At 42.3% G+C, this 20419-nt stretch overlaps 1 protein-coding gene across 1 annotated transcript in view; it reads right to left on the reverse strand.

The window, feature by feature from the left end:
• The window catches only part of LOC135542594 (E3 ubiquitin-protein ligase Midline-1-like), a 35532-nt gene that overhangs the window by 9502 nt on the left and 5611 nt on the right, over positions 1-20419 (reverse strand). Inside the window, exons 2-3 of the mRNA XM_064969689.1 lie at positions 12805-13579; positions 1870-1965 (exon numbers count right to left, since the gene is read on the reverse strand). Of these exons, the coding sequence (XP_064825761.1) occupies positions 1870-1965; positions 12805-13518 (810 nt within the window). The 5' untranslated portion in view covers positions 13519-13579. The remainder of the gene's footprint in view (positions 1-1869; positions 1966-12804; positions 13580-20419) is intronic.

The raw sequence follows: 20419 nt of genomic DNA on the forward strand, positions 1-20419 counted from the left end.
TCAGTCCTTCACGGCATAGTGTGTTACCAATTGTTTTCTTGGTGACTATGATCCCAGCTGCCTTTTAAAAAAAAACAACATTTTTTTAACTAGTCAAGTCAGTTAAGAACAAATTCTTATTTTCAATGACGGCCTAGGAACAGTGGGTTAACTTTTTTCCCTCACTCTATCTCCCTCCTCTGATCTATTGAATATTTGTGGAGTTTAGGTCTTATGAACCATCTATGTGTTACAATAGGAGATAGATGTTCAGTGAGGATTCACTGTATTCCCCTTAAATCATTCTAGCATCTCGTGAAATCTTAGATTCATTAGATTAGATGAATACTTGTTAATTAGCCCCACATTTCTGTCTCTTTCTCTCTCTCTCACCCCTATATACCTACAAAAACAGTCAAACAAGCACACACACACACACATGCTGTGGCCATGTTGCCATGACAGCGTTATGAGTACACGTGGCTGACACACTATGGGTTCAGCCTTTTGCCGTGGCAAGAGGGTGTGTGACGGACATGACAGAGTCTTTGGCAGGAGCATAAGTGATTCATTTAACCCAAAGTAAATGCGTTTCTGGGGAATTTGCACGTCAAAAGAGCTGAAACTTTTAACAGAAGTTGGAAGAGAGGCTGATTTTCTTTAAAATATTTAGCGATCTCCAAAAAGTACACACGCGTCCTGTGTACTCTCGTTAAGTGCTGAGAAAGGGGGTCTTTCCACTCCCTTGCACATTTAGGCACAGTGATGATGACTATACTAAAAATAACTCTAACTGTAATCCTTGGGGTGGATATAGCAAATTACAATCTACAGATTTAATGAAGTTGTTTCATGAGTTGCACAATAATTATACAAGTCATTCCACATTCCTCAATTATTCACGCGAATTACATTTGCAAAGTTGATTCACTGAGCACAAGCTGCACATACACACACACTCACGCACACACACACACACACACACACACACACACACACACACACACACACACACACACACACACACACACACACACACACACACACACACATACAAAAACACAGAAACACTCAAGAGTTAGCATACACACTCATTATTTAATGGGTGGAAGTGTGTTTAAAAACCATGTACACATTCGTTCCGACCTACATCCACCATGAAAATGAGGTCAGATATTTCCCCTCTTTTTCTCTGATGCATTATTGAAATACATCCGTTTTGAAAGGACCAGGTTTGGGGGTTTTAAAAGGCTAAATGAAATGACCAAAGTGGACCTGCGGCCTGTCCTAAAACGTTTTAGTGTACTGGTGACAGTGGCCTTGGAAACATAATACGATCTCTGCTTAGAGTATAAAGATAAAGATTCAATGGTCAGAAAGGCTTAATCCAGAAGAACCTTCATTAATAAAGTGGCACAAACAATCTTTTGTCTCCGTATAGATACATCAGTATAATCTGATTGTATTGTACACGTGTATATTTAAATTGGACACGTATATAATATCATACATTTTTATTATGTGTTGCTTGACAACTCAATGATTAGTAGCCTACATATCAGGAAAACATTGTGCATTTTGAAATTGTAGAACAAGATTCTACATGCAAATTCAGATGAGCAAACTCAAGCGGAGACAGGAGCATCTGTGGCCACATAAACTACTTCAAGATGACAGGACAACATGGGCATAAGCATGTCAGGAAAATCATCATTCTCATTATAAATTTGACACCAACACAAAAATTAACAAAGTTTGTTGTTTTCACTGAGGTGAATAGCATACGGTGAATCGGGCGTGCATCACATGCACTAGACTAACTAAATACAGCATGCCCCTTGCACGTGCATCTCTGAACTAATAGCATGGTCAGTGGCATAGAGCACTCACCTCTACATGTTGACAGGTTTGGATCAACTTTCCCATCAACCCCTCCAACTCATTGTTCCTCTTGACCAAATGACTCAGGTTGGAATCCAACGCTTGCTGCAAAAGAAAGAGGAAATTTCTATTGAAGACAGAAGAGAAAACAACAATTATTGTCCTTGTTTTTCTTATGAACAAGCCTGAAAAGCAACCTACCATACTTTCAAGAGAAAATAAACACAAAAGCAAGCTGATCAAAAGGTGTTAGAGGTCCTACATTTCTGTTTTAGAGAGAGCAAAATCAGAGAAGCTTCCTCCTCCCCCTCTTCCTTCCTCTCCTCCTCCTTCATCTCCCATATTCCCCTTCCAAAATCTCATCCACGGTTGTCACACTTGCTTTTGGACAATTTGGAGACTAACCTCCGGGCGCTGCCCCTGTCCCTCGTCCCGATACCGCCTCATCCCGGTCACTCAGTCTCCAAGCAGGACTCACAGCCAAAGACTACTGGCAGAGCCTTAGCCACTCCGGGGAAAAAACTCATGCATAAACCCCCCCCCCGACCGGCAAATGAAGCGTCAAAAGCTCCTCTGACAGCCCATCTACCTATCAAAGAGTCTTTATGTGAGCTGCTCTTCCTGATGTTTCCCCCTCCTTTTCCCCTTCCTATTCTGCCTGCCTGTCTTCTTTATTTCAACATTCTATCATATTATTGCCCAACCGACCATATTAAGCCACAATGTGATGTTCAGTAGGGATTAAATGGAGTTGCCCCATGGGTAAACAACGTAAACAACAGACGAGCCAGGCAGAAGAATACGGTTGGGGGGGTTTACCAGTCTAATGGATGGCCTTAATACGATGATGACATAAAACAACAACAAAAACACATTAAGGACCATAGGGGATGGCATGATCAACGGGGGTGTAAAAATAACTGAACCTATGCAGGAGAATAGCAATACTACAAGGATTACTAGCGTGTCTTCTTGCTTGATTGGACATATTGAATAGGTATCACTGGAAACCAAACTAAGGGGTCAAACAGTATGGCCCATGTGACTCCCTCCATTATGGTCTCCTCAGCATGTTCAATCTAATGTCCGATTGAAATTGACGTTAATACAATGGAATTTGTCCCCCACGGTCCTGAGAAGATTAATTGAAATGTCCCTGTTGTAAATTTGTATTCGGGGCCAGGAGAAATTACTCTTGATCTCACGTATTTATAGCCAATATTCTCAATTCATTGAGTTTAAAGTGGACACGCTCTAGGTTGAGGATATTTATCAAGTATTTTCTTCTTCTTCACCTAGTAAGAGGTCAAAATAAATCAGAGTGTCAGAGGAAATGTGAAATAAGCATCTGTTACATATCTTGAAACTGTTGTACAGTGAATGATGTACGATAACGTTGGGGTGATCCAAGCCTGTTGTCTGAAAACATGTTGAGTAAATAAGACACACCTAGAAACAAATCACGTAGATAATACCTCTGTTGAAAGATCTTTGGCTGTATGGAGTAAAGAAAGGTCTATGATGGTTAAAGGAAAGACTCATTAAGCAGGAGGCACATGGTTGAACTCAAACTCAATGCAATTGTCCTATTCATAGATATTACAAATGGTTTGTTTTTAAAAACCAAAATGCCAATAAAGAGGACAGAATACCTGAGTCCTTATAGTCAGTTTCTATTTTGAATGTTCTCTCAGCAGGATATAATGTTGTATATGACATGACAGCCTACGGTATCCATTGACCAAATACACTAGTTCTCTTCATTGCAAAATATCACTAGCCACTTTTGTGTAGTTAACAACTCAAACTGGGAGAAATCCCTGTTCATTAGTGGAAGGGTATATGGAAACTTTTGAGATTTAAATACAGTTCTATAAAAAAAAAGTTGGCTACTCCTGAGTGTGGCCAGATGACATTGAAGGGAGTTGCAGGGAGTTCGACAAAGGAAATAGATTCTAATGTCTTTCCTTCAGCATCTGTATCTAATCAAAAGAAAGCTACCACTCACCACACTTTTAATGGCTTCTTGCTACTTGACCTTCTAAGATCCCTGTAAGAACCCTTTGCTATGAGGACAAAAATGTTTACTATTCAATGTCTGATAATATCTATATGGTAGGAAACACCAAGGGCATCTAAAAAAAAGGATTTATGTGATACGATCACAGCACAAAGAGGTCTGAGGACAGTCAAGGCTGTTTTTATCTTAATGCAAAAGTCAACCTATAACGTATGTGTGGCTTGTAAATACCAACATTGTTCTACATTTGTAAGTATGAACCTTTTTGGATGTCAATTTCTACTCCGTTGTTTGCCTTTATGAACGGTGTGACTCAGGAGAACTAGGATCACGACTTTGTCCTTTTCTCCTTCTCCCATACTCCGATGTGAGCATCCCACGAAAGATGCGTGAGTCCTAGGAGGCCAATACTTCCCACCCCTGAGTAAAATAAATGAATAATTTCTATGGTGCGTCAGGTCCTGTACCTTTATGCTGTAAACAAGGTCACTGATAAAACATGGCATGTGACATAACTTCTTCTGCATCCTCTACATCAGGGCAACTAGACTGGTTTTCGTGCTTTGCCTGGCATTTAATTACATGCAAGCATATACCTGGATTCGCTGGTCAGACACTGATTTGAAAAAAAGAACAAAAGCTAGCAGACAATGGTCCCCAAGAACTACATGTCCTATCATGTTAGTGCCCATTCCCCAATATTACATAACACAATACCAAAAGTCTCTGAGCAACTGGTTCCTGTTCGGAATAACAACAAGAAACATGTTTTATCCCTGTTTTAACTCACTGTGTGTGGTATCGACTGACATGCAGTGGTGTTAGACATAGTTAGCCTCAGGCAGTGATTTCATGGGAGTAGACCGATTATCCTATACCGTTGCTTCACCATTGTCTGTTTCACATAGGCAGGTGGGATGTTGTTTTCCTGCTCACTCGGTGTCTGGGTGTCCTTGAACAAGCAGTCTGATGCTCTGAAAAATGTCCACCGGGTCATCACACATCACAACTCCCTCTCGTGCTGTTGTTGCAGCCAGGTCACACCAGATCCACTTCAGTATTCAACGTTTGTCCAGATTCCCAGGATGTCGGGAGATGCCTTCGATACCATCCACTAGGGGTAATGTGAGCACCTATTACCATCTAGTAGGCTCGCGGCTTGATAGGGCGTTGTGTATTAGGAGAGAGGAAGGGCTTGAACCGCAAGCTACGGCGCCAAGGTTTCAATCCCAGTGCTATGCACTCTTTCATATTTTTTATGTTTTATCCCTATTCCAAACAGTCGGAATTAATGCCTAATTTTAACCATTATGTTTTTTTTCTGTTTTATCCCTTTGAGAACCACAGTTGCAAAAATGCAACACTACCTATGTTGCATCTTATACAGGTCCTAAACTAAAAAATGTCAAACTGTCAAATGTCAAAAATGTCATGTCAAACACCATATGCATTTCCTTAGAACCATATTTATTTCTTAGTAGTATTTGTTGTGTGTCAGAATGATTACTTTGGCATTAGTACCCTCTGAAACATTGGAAACCTACAATGGTCCCCTACAAAAGTATATGTTGGCAGTACATGATACAAGTACATGACTTGAGCCATTTTTTGCTGTCTTCTCTAAGATGTAGTGATTATGTAAACAAATATATATATATACAGTAGTGAACACATCAACACTATGAAATAACACATATGGAATCATGTATTAACCAAAAAAGTGTTAACGCAAATCAAAATATATTTTATATTTCAGATACTTCAAAGTAGCCACTCTTTGCCTTGATGACAGCTTTGCAAACTCATGGCATTCTCTCAACCAGATTCATGAGGTAGTCACCTGGAATGCATTTCAATTAACAGGTGTGCCTTGTTAAAAGTTAATTTGGGGAATTTATTTCTATTGTAATGCTTTTGAGCCAATCGGTTGTGTTGTGACAAGGTAGGGTGGTATACAGAAGATAGCCCTTTTTGGTAAAAGACCAAGTCCATAATATGGAAAGAACAGCTCAAATAAGCAAAGAGAAATGACAGTCACTTCATGACTGTAAGACGTGAAGTTCAGTCGATCAGAAAAATGTCAAGAACTTTTAAAGTTTCTGCAAGTGCAGCCGCAAAAACCATCAAGTACTATAATTAAACCGCCGCTCATGAGGACCACCACAGGAAAGGAAGACCCAGAGTTACCTCTGCTGCAGAGAATAACTTCATTGGAGTTAACTGCACCTCAGATTGCAGCCCAAATAAATGCTTGACAGAGTTCAAGTAACAGACACATCTCAACATCAGCTGTTTAGAGGAGACTTCGTAAATCAGACCTCCATGGTTGAATTGCTGCAAAGAAACCACTACTAAAGGACACCAATAAGAAGAAGAGACTTGCTTGGGCCAAGAAACACGAGCAATGGACATCAGACCGGTGGAAATTTGTCATTTAGTCTGATGAGTCAACAACTGCCATGTCTTGTGAGACACAGAGTAGAGGGAACAGATGATCTCTGCATGTGTGGTTCCCACCGTGAAGCATGGAGGAAGAGGTGTGATGGTGTGGAGGTGCTTTGCTGGTGACATTGTCTGTGATTTATTTAGAATTCAAGGCACACTTAACCAGCATGGCTACCACAGCATTCTGCAGTGATATGCCGACCCATCTGGTTTGCACTTAATGGGTCTATCATTTATTTTTCAACAGGACAATGACCCAAAACACAATTCCAGGCGGAGTAAGGGCTATTTGACCAAGAGGGAGAGTGATGGAGTGCTGCATCACCCGATCTCAACCCAATTGAGATGGTCTTGGATGAGTTGGATGAGAGAATGCCAAGAGTAACAACTAGTCAGTGGCCACACCCCTGTGAGCACAGACATCACATTCGGCATAATAGAACTGCCCCTTCTTCCACAAGAGTATAAAACACTGTTCTACAAAATATACATTAAGTCAGAGAATGCCGGGATGTTGTCCCCATGTTGGAATGGCTACAATTCTATAAGCCACAGAGACCATACAGCTGTAGTTTTGAATACACTGCTGGAAATGATTCAACTCTGAGACTGTTGATCACTACAGAAGAAGGAGCAAATTCTAGATGGCACGAACTACTAGTCTGCAGCTAGAAATCACGTAAACCTAGTACGAGAATACTGACAACTGCCGAAAATTTCCCAATGGTACTCTGAAGTGTCCACCTAACCACCTACAACCACAAAAGACATCGTGACATCTGGGAAAGTTAACCAGAGACTCTTATGAACTCTACAGGACGATAGAGTGTTTTCAACGGAGAGACAACAACATTGCAATTTCTTTCAGAATGAGTGGCTGTTCATGTGCAAAGTTTTAGCAATTATCCACTGTGTGTATTGAATAAATGTTGTCTTTCCCGTTCTTTCTCAGTCCCCTTTCCTTTGTCTACCAAGCCTTCATATAGGCTTAGCCCACTAAGGACTTTTCCTTCATTGTTAGTAACCAATATCTACTGTTTGATTGTTATGTCATTCTGTGTGATTATTTAGTTAGTTAGTAAATAAATAATTAAGCCAATTTGTATATTTCTGATTCATTATGGAAACTAGGGTTCGTGCAGATAACCAAGAATTGTACAATTTTTGGAATGAGAACTGATAATAATAATACATCATTAATAGAAGACCAATGGATCAGATATTAAAATATTTGAAGAGTTAAATTCGGGAAATTATAACTCATACTCTTAATTTTTCCAGTGGTGCCCCGACATCCTAGTTAATTAATGTTTACATGATTAGTTTAATCACATAATAATTCAACCTAGATACTTGATTTGATTATATACAGTCTTCACATTTCATGATAGTGTCACGCCCTGACCATAGAGAGCCCTTGTTTCTCTATGGTGTAGTTGGTCAGGGTGTGACGAGGGGGTGTTCTAGATTAAAATATTTAAACGTTGATGCATTTGACTATTTCAGACAATGTAACTGCATTTTAGATGTACTGTGCCCGAAATTATTGACATCCCTGATAAAGATGAGCAATAATGACTGTATGAAATAAATCATATAGCTAACCTGTATGTAAAAAAAGGGAAATTATATTATTGTATACTAGCCCAATTGCTTAGAGAAAGAGATTTTGATTAGCAAGTAGTATTTTTCACTCAAAAAGGTAGGTGTCAAAATTATTCTTATAAATAAAGTCATCGAAAGTTTAGTATTTGCTCCCATATTCCTAGCACGGAATGACTACATCAATATGTATATGTATATATATATATATATATATATATATAATATGTCTCTACAAACGTATCGGATGCATTTGTCGTTCGTTTTGGTTGAGTTTCAGATTATTTTATGCCCAAAAGAATTAAATGGTAATTCATGTTTTGTGTCATTTTGGAGTCACTTATATTGTAAATGAGAATAGAACATGTTTCTAAACAATTCTACATTAATGTGGATGCTAACATGATTACGGGTCATCCTGAATGATTCATCAGTAATGATGCGTGAGAAAGTTACAGAGGGTCAAAGATCATACCCCCAGGACCCACCAGAACATGCGCCAGCACGTCGATTCTCACATCTTGCTTCATTCGTAATGTGTTTGTGTTTGCTTGTGTGTCTTGTCTCAGTGTTAATTTGTTTGTTTGTGTGCCATTATGTTCTCCTCACTTTATCTGCGTCAACTTTCTCTTCATCTCCATCAGTTCTCCATTTCTCCTGTTTCATTTTCCCAAGCCGTTTTTGTCTGATATAAACTCAGTGATTTTGTTTACGGAGAAAGCAAGCAGCTTTGAGTTATTTACTCTCACTTAATGGAATCCATGCCGTCATGTGCACACCATGTGGGAAAGTTGCAGGGTCCATACATGAAGTACATCTGCATTAATTCCATGTGATTTTGTGCCATTCGTTTTGTTGACATCAAATGATGTATACAAAATCATTTATATCACTATTTACCATCTATTTGCAGTGTTCATGAAAAACATAACGTTTCTCTTGTCACTACTCTGCCAGTTGTGCAAAATGCAAGCCATAATGCTGCATAACGTACTGTACATGATAACACTTCAGAAACAGTCAATGCTTGTGTTGTCTGTGGTCCCTCCCTTGGCCTAGACCCTTGAGACACAAAGTCATCTGCATGGCCAGTCATAGATCAGAGGCAAGGCGGCAGGCAAAGGGTCATGACCGTGTAACAGTATGACTCGATTACTCCAGGGCATGGGGGAAGAAGTTGTAGTTGGGCTGAGTAAAGTGAAGAGTTATGGCCAAGCCAGGAGCTGTGCCATTGGGGAGGGGAGGAAGGCAGAGGACAGTCAAAGGTCTTTGCTTAGCTACAACAAGTTTATCATGATTCTGCATTGTTAGATCAGAGCTTCCTCTATGACCCATATCCATGGACCTCTGATGCTATTTTGAACCATTTCCTCTCTCTGTACGTTTCCGTGAAATGGTAATTTTATCTCCCAAAAGGAAAGGGTGTAACCACAATGACCTAGCCCCTTCACAGAGGCCCACTGCCACCACTGAAAATACTGCAGTCATAGGACAGACATTTCCCTTCAATCGTTCAGTAGCTCCGCCTAATATGAGTACATGTTTAATGATCCTTAATGTTTTCTTTCATGAGTAATTAAAGGTCAAATCAATACTGCATGAATTGTACATGGTATGGTGCAAAGGGTTCTGGTAGTTGTGACCTACATTCGAGCTTCGCCTACCCTTACAGGAGTGTTTTCATGACTCTACGAATCTTTAAATCCTTCAAAAGGAGAACTGAGAGAGATTAGACTATAGCACAAGACCTTTCGATGCAGGTCTGTCACAGAGTGAGAGTATTAACCCATCGTAAGCCAATCCTGGGTTGCGATCGTTCGGCTCCAAACGGAAGCAAATGTTTGTATTCTGTTGCTTAATTGATACTGGAGTCATATAGGAAAATGTAAAGGGTTCTCAACACTGAGAATATTACCCCCCAAAAAAGATCCACTTCACTGGACATAGATCAGCATGTTCTTCCTCTACAGTAGGTAGAAATGTGTTTATTTTGCAATTGCGTTGTCACTGCATCAGGAATTATCTCCATTTTATAACCAAGAACCCCAAAGCCCCATTGCTAGTCTGTAATCATGCACCCAGGTACCCATCTAGTTTTGAGGAGGGGGGCATTTTTTGGACTCACCTAGGGGCAACAGAATGGTAAGGACCGGCCGTTGCATTCTTACATGAGTGTGTATCCTCTGGTATGCTCATTTGTGCAATACCTTTTAAGTGCAGAAGATCCATGAGTAATGCATATATACCACAATGAAATGATTCAGTGTACTAATTGGGAGATCCACTGACATTAATATGAATGCATCTGTCTGTCATAAAAGCATACATAATATGGAAGTGAGGCAGAAAGACACTGTAGTGTAGAATAACAAATGCTCCATCAATGGTTCATCTCTCTGAAAAACAAAAATAGCCAGTGCTTCATTTGAGCTGGATCTTTCCAGGAATAGGATCCAACACCTCTCAGTTTTGCAAGGATCCGGTAGCCTACCTCTCGTGGCATGACATTTTTTCTCTCACTGTTTGCAATTCACACTGAACATGATAGTCCGTGTTTAATTTGGCCCAGATCCTGCCGGAATAGGATCCGGCACCTTTAAGTTTTGCAAGGATCCGGTAGCCCACCGCTCCTGGCATGAAACATTATTTACACTGTTTACAATGTAAACATCAAATAAAAGAGATCTGCCCCGTAAACAAAAAGGTCATGTGAAAGGTAAACCCGGCCCGGGTTTATGGTTCCCGCCACATTGTAGCCTGGTGGCCGTTGCTGTGAAAAGAGAGAAGTACTCTTAAATCACTCACAGAACTAGAATGATATTCATTTTCTATGATCTCTCTCGTCTCTCTCTTGCTCTGATAGACACAAGCCTGCAACTATCACCTCTCCAGCGTTGCACTAAATTATAGAATTGCTGCTGTCTGTCTGTTCTGAAATAAATGAAATAATTCGGAATCCTACACCAGGAATATGTCTATAATTTAGCTACAGAAGATCAATAGCGTATTTAAAATAAATAACATATGTGTGAATTGTGTGTAGCCTAAACACAAGGATTTGCCTCGGGAATGTGCGGCAAATCTGCCAGTGAATAGCTAAACAGACCTTTCGCAATATTTCAAATACAATCGCAGGAAAACGTAGGTTGGAAAGCAAATGGTTACTGCTGAAAAGAGAAGACTCTAATATGTATGTAGAATACCAAAATATTTGATCAACTTCCAAATAGGCCTGTTGAGTGAACAGCATTGTTTTACAAAGTAAAACAATAGAGAGAGAGAGGCTGTTGACACCAGCGCATTGACCATGACTGGTGAGTGAGCTGTGGATCATTGGGTGAGTCAGTGAAACTGGAAAGCTTTTACAGGATTTTAATTCTTCCTCATACTGTACAAAATGGCATTGTTTCGACAGGCTGCCCAATTCTGATATTTTTTTCCACTAATTGGTCTTTTGACCAATCACATTGGATCTTTTCCAGAAAAAAAAAAGATAGATAAAAAAAGATAGAATTGGGCTGCCTCCACACACCTAGGCCGAGGCTATTGATGGATTCAAGACAAGGTCATTTTTATTGATCTCAGATTATCCGTTTTGTCAGTGTCAAAGTAGCCTGTCATTTCGATCATTTGTGCTGTATTAAAAAAGATTCTGTTAAAGTCACCAGTCACTTAAAATGACGTAGAATTGCATAAAAGGCTTTTAGAAAAGGACACATTTTTCTCAGACCATAGGCAACAAATAACATCGCCATTTGTGCAACTTCTGCAAGTGCCTCTACTCTACTGCTCTGTGCCACTCGGCAAATACAATGATAAGAATGCAATGCTTTACTATAAAGCTGTTTTTTTAATCATGCATTCCGGTACCTCAGAGCCCCACAGGTCACCCCCCTCTCGCGCTCACATTCTGTTTCAGAACATCCCGATTTACAAATGAAGCATTGATAATAGTTACATTTGGACTTCATGTGTTGCTTCTGTAATCAGAACACTTTTCTAGACCGCTTAACATACACAGGAGAGATGGACCAGAGTGCAATAGATGCCAAACTGAAAATCAGTGATCACACATGGCCTTATCACAAATCAAACTCTGGTCTTAATTTGTCCTGCAGACTCCATATAGGACACCTCCATCAAACATCACACTTCTGGGGACCACCATGCCCTAACAGACACCCTTCTTCACATGCCAGCAGGCCCCCACCCGGCAGCCCCCCCCCCTCCCCCCGAGTGTGCTTCAGCTCCCCCCTGAGAGAGGAGGTAATAACAGGCCATCACCCAGTGGGCCCTCCCTAACAGCCTTTAACACGACCTACCAGTCACACTCAATTAAACCAACCCCCACCAAATGGAGCGATTACCACTGTTTAACCTCAACCTTCTGGATGCAGCACTCTTCCTCATCACTAATGAGCCCCTATTTTCACACTGCCTGCACAGGAGAGATGCAGAGAGACACTCTTGGCATTTTGGGGCGGTGCAGTACTTGTACTAATTGTATGATTAGGGCGCTCCGCTAATGATGAAACAAAAAGATGATAACATCATTTTTGTTGGAAATCTAGGCTACATAGTTAGTGAGGATTATAGTGCACTCAAAACAAAATATAGTAGCTGTATTTCTTCACCACAACATTACACTTACAAAGTCACACCTACGATGGCGAGTGCACAATTGGGCATCTCACTTTCTCACTCTTTTCAACTTCACACACAGCTTTCCACAGCTCCTCACTTCTCGCTTTTAATTCTTTACCCCGTCACACACATTATGCACAGCAGTTCTGATGCCGCCCCTCCTCAAAACAACATGTCCACCAGCAGACCATAGCGACCAGGTTCATGCATACATTCAAAAAGTCATCCCTTACCTTGAGTTTCTCGAAGCGGTCGCTCAAGGCCGCCACCTGGTGGTCTCGGTGTCTTCCCACCAGTTTGCACAGCGAGCAGATGAGCTGTTCGTCGGTGACGCAATACATGTTCACTTTCTCCTCCTCGTGCTCCAGGCACTGCAGCCCCCGCAGGTGGCAGTCCGGCATGGGCTCAATCAGACGGTGGCCCGTGAAGGGCTTCTTATTGGGGTGGGTGGCACGCAGGCACTCGTCGCAGTATGACACCTCGCATGTCACGCACGTCTTGACAGCGTTCTGCGGCGGGTCCTGCTCGCAGAACTGGCACTGCACGTGGCTGGGCGGCGTCCCGGGGCTGGTCATGGCGGTGGAGGCGGAGACCAGGGCCAGAGCGAATCGCCCGGCGTCCTCGCTAGGGGAGTTGGGCCCGCTGTGGGGCAGCAGAGCCAGGGGGCCGGAGGAGGTGGCCCTCTGGACGCGGTCGATGATGTTCTGGAGGGTGACGTTGCGTTTCAGTCCTTCTAGGCCACGCTGCGGACTGAGAGAGATGACATAGCGGCACGTGGGGCACTGGAAGGCTCCGATGGACTGGACAGGCTCGTTGGAGGCGCAGTGGGATACCAGGATGCGATGGGCGCAGCCGAAGCACAGGCTGTGGGCACAGGGCAGGAGCAGTGGGTCCTCAAAGAGCTCGAGGCAGATTGGGCAAGTCAGCTCTGACTCCAGCGCATCCATCCTCTCAGGTGGAACTCAGGCGCGGGCGTGTCAGCGAAATCCAGGGTAACTGCTCAGCTATCTGGAGAGGTGGACAGAAAGACTGGACCGTTCAGATAAATACACATGCATGGTTATCTACAGTTGACTGATCATTTCCATTGTCATCAATTGTAGTACTTCAATGAAAATGAAGCGGTAAATGAATTCATCAAAAACGTGGAGTGTTGAGCGATCAGAGCTTGTATTGTTTGAAATGTCCACAATATATGGGTGGATGCTGTGCTAAAAAAAAAGGTGAGGTCATAGAAATAACAAAGCAAAAGTCTCTTCTGTTATTTTATGTTTCCTTTATTTATTTGTCTTAATTGTCTAATGTTAATAAACAGAGGACAGGAGTACAATTTATGTTAAAACATCTGTCTCAGTGATGGAAAGCTGTAACACACTGACTGACGGTGACCCAGAGCCCTTGTCAAAACCAATAAGGAGGGATGTCTTTTTTTACTTCTATCGAAAACCTGGTTACACAACTCAATACATTTGGCAATATACATTTGTATATCCTTTTTGTAGGCCTCCAGGTTGGGTTATTTCATCCACAATTGATGCTGAATGCAGATAATCACTCATCAGAACAGAGAACTGAAACTTGCTCCCCCACGACGCTGTCTAGACAGGTCAACTAAACACTCATGCCATTGTCTGAGGTGGCGGGTGCCAATACTCTCCCGACGCCATGCCCTTCTCTCAGTCCTGCAGCAGTGAAAATGTACCCTCAGCCTTCAGGTTGGCCCGAGTGCAGCAAGGGGCAAATGATTTTCAATAAACTGATGCTGAGCAGAGCACAGGAAACAGGACCTGTCTACCTGGAAATATAATGATTCTACAGCTACCCAGAACCATTATGTGATTTTATTTGACCACGGTAATACTGACCTGATTTAATTGAATGGTTCAATTTGAACCCTTCTTCAATGTCTCCTGTCAATAAATGACAATCCTTCAAAGTCAAAGCATAATCCTACCTCTAATAAAGCTGTTCTTCCAGGGATGTCCCTGGGTGTAGTATTTTCAACAGATGTCACTGTTTTCTGTACTTGTGTGTCCAGCAAGTACAGTACTATACTATATCTCTCTGACCTAGTTCCATGTGGGACTAGACTGCTAAGCAACGCCACTCCCCTACCCCTCTAGAACAGTGACAGACACAACACATCTTATTTAGCATTGAATGGTCTCTGAATTCCTCTGATCGGGGACATTGAGTTCACTTAAATGTCAACTGCAGAATGCTTCAACCTTCGGGCATCGGACAGAAGCTGTCGTGACCAAACACATTCATTGTGATGGATCATACAATGTGTAATACGTCGTACGTTTTAAACACACAAACACCAAACATGCCTAAATTGACCTGACAGATCTGAATAAATCAATGTAGCTCGCACCGTACCAGCAATGACTTGTCTATCACAGAGACAACTGCAGTGACCCAATCGTTTCCCTGAACTCAGTGAAGATATTCCTTCCCTTGACTTCGGTGTACGGTATTGAAGTATGCGACTGCATGTCGAAGTGTCTGCTCTCAACCTAATAACACCAGATAAACCATGAAACAGCTGAATGGATTCCTCTGGTAAAAGTCCAAAGCAAGTAATAACTTTAATCAGTAGAATGCTAGTCACTTTAACAATGTTTACATATTTTGCATTACTCATCTCATATGTATATAATGTATTCTATTCTACTGTGTCTTAGTCTATGCCGCTCTGACACTGCTTGTCCATATATTTATATATTCTTAATTCCATTCCTTTTCTTAGATTTGTGTGTATTGGGTATAGGTTGTGAAATTGTTAGATATTACTGTTACATATTACTGCATTGTCGGAGCTAGAAACACAAGCATTTCGCTACACCCGCAATAACATCTGCTAAAAACTTGTATGTGACCAATAAAATTTGAATTGATTTGAAGTGGAGTCCCCGTCAGACTTTGCCATGGTCTTTGCCCTTCCTTAGCACGCGGATCCCCTCTTAGCTGACCCACTCAGTACCCACCGATGGATCTCGCTCCCGTGTACTCAGCATCGCAGACATCTCTGCTGAGGAGGATGCTACAAAAGCTGAAGAGCCCGAATCAGAAACACAGGCAGCAGGGAGCTCAGAGGACAGATCCCTGAGCATGGAGACACAGCGGGGTGGAACACTGGTGCACAGCAGGCATCACTCTGCTGCCTGCTTAGCCCTTATCCTCCTCACGCACACACTGAATACGCAAAGTCGTCGAGTGTAGCTGCCGACCAGTGTTTCACAGGAGTTTCACAGGAGCCACGGAGGCACAACAGGAAAGGACAGAGTTGTCCCGACAATTCCAGCAAAGTTAGCGAGAGAGAGCGGTTCACTAAAGCGGTTAGCTCTGTGGACAATCCCACTTCACACAAAAAAAGTGACACTGCAATCTGTCAGACCTCACAGTGGAGGTGCGGGAGGGGAGGAGGGAGAGAAAAGAAGAGAAAAGAAGAGAAGAGAAGAGAAGAGAAGAGAAGAGGGGCAGAGAGGGGGTGAGGGAGAGGGTATTGTCTTCTCTCTCCCTTCTGCTCATTTATAGCTGTGGTCCAATGAAACATCAGCAGGGATAGGTGTCAGAAGAATAACTACTGTAACACGTGTCATTAAAATACCGTGTGAATTTCAAATCTGAGGAATACATATTGTATACATTGGAGTTCTATGACATGTAATGGGTTTAGACACTAGTCTTGGACTCTTCTTCCTATTGACCTCTGTGAAAAATAGACTGTGATGACCTTCCCAAAGGGCCTAACCAGGGTTGGTAGTTGAACTGAGTCTGAACCTTTAAGATCAATCAAATACTGTGTGGAGTTATGTTAGTGTGCTGATATGCAGCGTGAGAGAGAGTCACAAGTTGAATTACAGTGTTTTCCATTTGCTAACGGTCATGGCATTAACCAAATCAAATCAAAATCAAATCAAATCAAATTGTATTTGTCACATACACATGGTTAGCAGATGTTAATGCGAGTGTAGCGAAATGCTTGTGCTTCTAGTTCCGACAATGCAGTAATAACCAACAAGTAATCTAACTAACAATTCCTAAACTACTGTCTTATACACAGTGTAAGGGGATAAAGAATATGTACATAAGGATATATGAATGAGTGGTGGTACAGAGCAGCATAGGCAAGATACAGTAGATGGTATCGAGTACAGTATATACATATGAGATGAGTATGTAAACAAAGTGGCATAGTTAAAGTGGCTAGTGATACATGTATTACATAAGGATGCAGTCGATGATATAGAGTACAGTATATACGTATGCATATGAGATGAATAATGTAGGGTAAGTAACGTTATATAAGGTAGCATTGTTTAAAGTGGCTAGTGATATATTTACATCATTTCCCATCAATTCCCATTATTAAAGTGGCTGGAGTTGAGTCAGTGTCAGTGTGTTGGCAGCAGCCAGTCAATGTTAGTGGTGGCTGTTTAACAGTCTGATGGCATTGAGATAGAAGCTGTTTTTCAGTCTCTCGGTCCCAGCTTTGATGCACCTGCACTGACCCCGCCTTCTGGATGATAGCGGGGTGAACAGGCAGTGGCTCGGATGGTTGATGTCCTTGATGATCTTTATGGCCTTCCTGTAACATCGGGTGGTGTAGGTGTCCTGGAGGGCAGGTAGTTTGCCCCCGGTGATGCGTTGTGCAGACCTCACTACCCTCTGGAGAGCCTTACGGTTGAGGGCGGAGCAGTTGCCGTACCAGGCGGTGATACAGCCCGCCAGGATGCTCTCGATTGTGCATTTGTAGATGTTTGTGAGTGCTTTTGGTGATAAGCCGAATTTCTTCAGCCTCCTGAGGTTGAAGAGGCGCTGCTGCGCCTTCTTCACGATGCTGTCTGTGTGAGTGGACCAATTCAGTTTGTCTGTGATGTGTATGCCGAGGAACTTAAAACTTGCTACTCTCTCCACTACTGTTCCATCGATGTGGATAGGGGGGTGTTCCCTCTGCTGTTTCCTGAAGTCCACAATCATCTCCTTAGTTTTGTTGACGTTGAGTGTGAGGTTATTTTCATGACACCACACTCCGAGGGCCCTCGCCTCCTCCCTGTAGGCCGTCTCGTCGTTGTTGGTAATCAAGCCTGTTGTGTCGTCCGCAAACTTGATGAATGAGTTGGAGGCGTGCGTGGCCACGCAGTCGTGGGTGAACAGGGAGTACAGGAGAGGGCTCAGAACGCACCCTTGTGGGGCCCCAGTGTTGAGGTTCAGCGGGGAGGAGATGTTGTTACCTACCCTCACCACCTGGGGGCGGCCCGTCAGGAAGTCCAGTACCCAGTTGCACAGGGCGGGGTCGAGACCCAGGGTCTCGAGCTTGATGACAAGCTTGGAGGGTACTATGGTGTTGAATGCCGAGCTGTAGTCGATGAACAGCATTCTCACATAGGTATTCCTCTTGTCCAGATGGGTTAGGGCAGTGTGCAGTGTGGTTGAGATTGCATCGTCTGTGGACCTATTTGGGCGGTAAGCAAATTGGAGTGGGTCTAGGGTGTCAGGTAGGGTGGAGGTGATATGGTCCTTGACTAGTCTCTCAAAGCACTTCATGATGACGGAAGTGAGTGCTACTGGGCGGTAGTCGTTTAGCTCAGTTACCTTAGCTTTCTTGGGAACAGGAACAATGGTGGCCCTCTTGAAGCATGTGGGAACAGCAGACTGGTATAGGGATTGATTGAATATATCCGTAAACACACCAGCCAGCTGGTCTGCGCATGCTCTGAGTGCGCGGCTGGGGATGCCGTCTGGGCCTGCAGCCTTGCGAGGGTTAACACGTTTAAATGTTTTACTCACCTCGGCTGCAGTGAAGGAGAGTCCGCATGTTTCCGTTGAAGGCCGTGTCAGTGGCACTGTATTGTCCTCAAAGCGGGCAAAAAAGTTATTTAGTCTGCCTGGGAGCAAGACGTCCTGGTCCGTTTTCAACCCTTTCTGTTGTAACTAACATGGTGCCTCAGGCAGGTTTGTTTGAGAAAGTTAAATGTTGCTGGCTTGGGAATTGATGCCAGGTGGGGACAGGTACAAAGAATGGAGACTCACACTGACAGCCGGCGAGCCAGACTGAAACATGGCCAATGGAGACGAGGCTACACTATCTTCATACCAAGTTGAAACTTAACAATTAAGGACAAAAAAATTACCGGTAAGGAAACTTTATCAGTTTCAGCTAAATTTGCCTGAACTGTGAGTAAGTTATATGGTCCCAACTAACATTTAGAGTAGCCTTTTTTAAAGTATGAGAGAGGAGGTCAGCTTACTGTTGTGAGTTACAGTAGTAGAATACATGGTGCAATTTCTAAATTTGGTTGTGCATCAGCACATCAGTCACTCAATTAGCCTTGTCAGTTAACAATTTTTTTATTGGTAAGTTAGTCTAGCCAGCTATCTAAACTTGTTGTTATTGTGGCAAAATACTGATGCAGGGCACGGTCCCAGGGGCCCTGAATTCCACGGGTCCGCCTTTGATTTTGATGTTCACTCTCACTCTGATATCATATTAACATGGCATAATGTGTAGAATTGCATAAAATTAGCTGTAAAACTGCAAAAAAATATTTATATACACGTATATATATATATATATCTCTTCCCCATGGTAAAATGTGTTATGAAATTGCAACATATTCTTTCTGCCCCATGGCATACTGTGTATATTTGCTGAAAAATTGCTTTGAAACAGCAACATTTTATCCATTCCCATGGCACAATGTGTAGAATTGCAGGAAATTAACTTTAAAACAAAAAAAATGTTCTCTCTGCCTTCAAGAGGGGGGACACTAAAATGTTTTGCTCGGTTAAGGCACTTTTCATGAGCTTGGGTCCAGAAAAACATAGAATTTCTCATGTGGGTCCCAGGCTGAAAAAAGTACAAGAACCCCTAATTTAGAGCACTATGCATATCCCCCCGTGTCTCGCTGGATATCTGGTCTGTGTGTGGAGGTACTGGTTGTATCTTTAAATCAACTCAGTTGCTAGAGGTTGTGGCTTTTTCACTATCGTTGATCTCATACATTTTAAACAGATCCTTTTTCTCTCCAGGTTCTAAAAATAGTCACTTCATGAAGAGTGGATGAAAAGGTGAAAGGGCAAGACAATATGATGTATAAGGGTGCAAAGGTCAGATGCTCTGAGACAAAAAGGAAAAATATTCAATTGGAGATTAGTTTGCACCTTCAAGCTACTGTATATTGAAATTGGATGTAAAAATAGCCCTTATGCTATCATAGTAAGCTTACGTCTCCTACTGAATGTTTGTAGCTAGAGTAGCCAAACAAAAAAAAAACTTATTCAATAATATATGGTCAAGATTCCCTTTCAATTCAGTACAATAGGACTATCAAAAAAGGGAGATCCCATACAGTGGATACCATTTTATAATCCCACGCTTGTTATCCCAAAACAGCTGAAACGTAAAATAAAATGTACAAAAATAAATAAATGAACCAGCAGAAAGCTGCTGTAACAAAATGGAGTGGAATATTGTCCATCTGGTGACTTGACGTGAGCGACTGTGGCATCCCACGGAGCGTAACGCTCAAACTAGGTCAAAGGCATTGACCTACCTAACATAATCAGTGTATGGATGCATATGCACTTTCATTTCCAAATGAACTGAGAAGGGCGAAAAACGAGAGGAGATGCACGAGAGGAGATGCACGAGGGGAGATGCACGAGAGGAGATGCACGAGAGGAGATGCACGAGGGGAGATGCACGAGAGGAGATGGTTCATACTTTTAGAGCAAAAGTATGAACCATTTATAGGTAGCGTAAATACAAACATATTCTACATCTCGCCTAATTTCTGGTGATTAGATGTGAGATACATAATTCATATATCAGTTTTATTT

The sequence above is a fragment of the Oncorhynchus masou genome, chromosome 6 (assembly GCF_036934945.1).
Source record: "Oncorhynchus masou masou isolate Uvic2021 chromosome 6, UVic_Omas_1.1, whole genome shotgun sequence".
Taxonomy (NCBI): domain Eukaryota; kingdom Metazoa; phylum Chordata; class Actinopteri; order Salmoniformes; family Salmonidae; genus Oncorhynchus; species Oncorhynchus masou.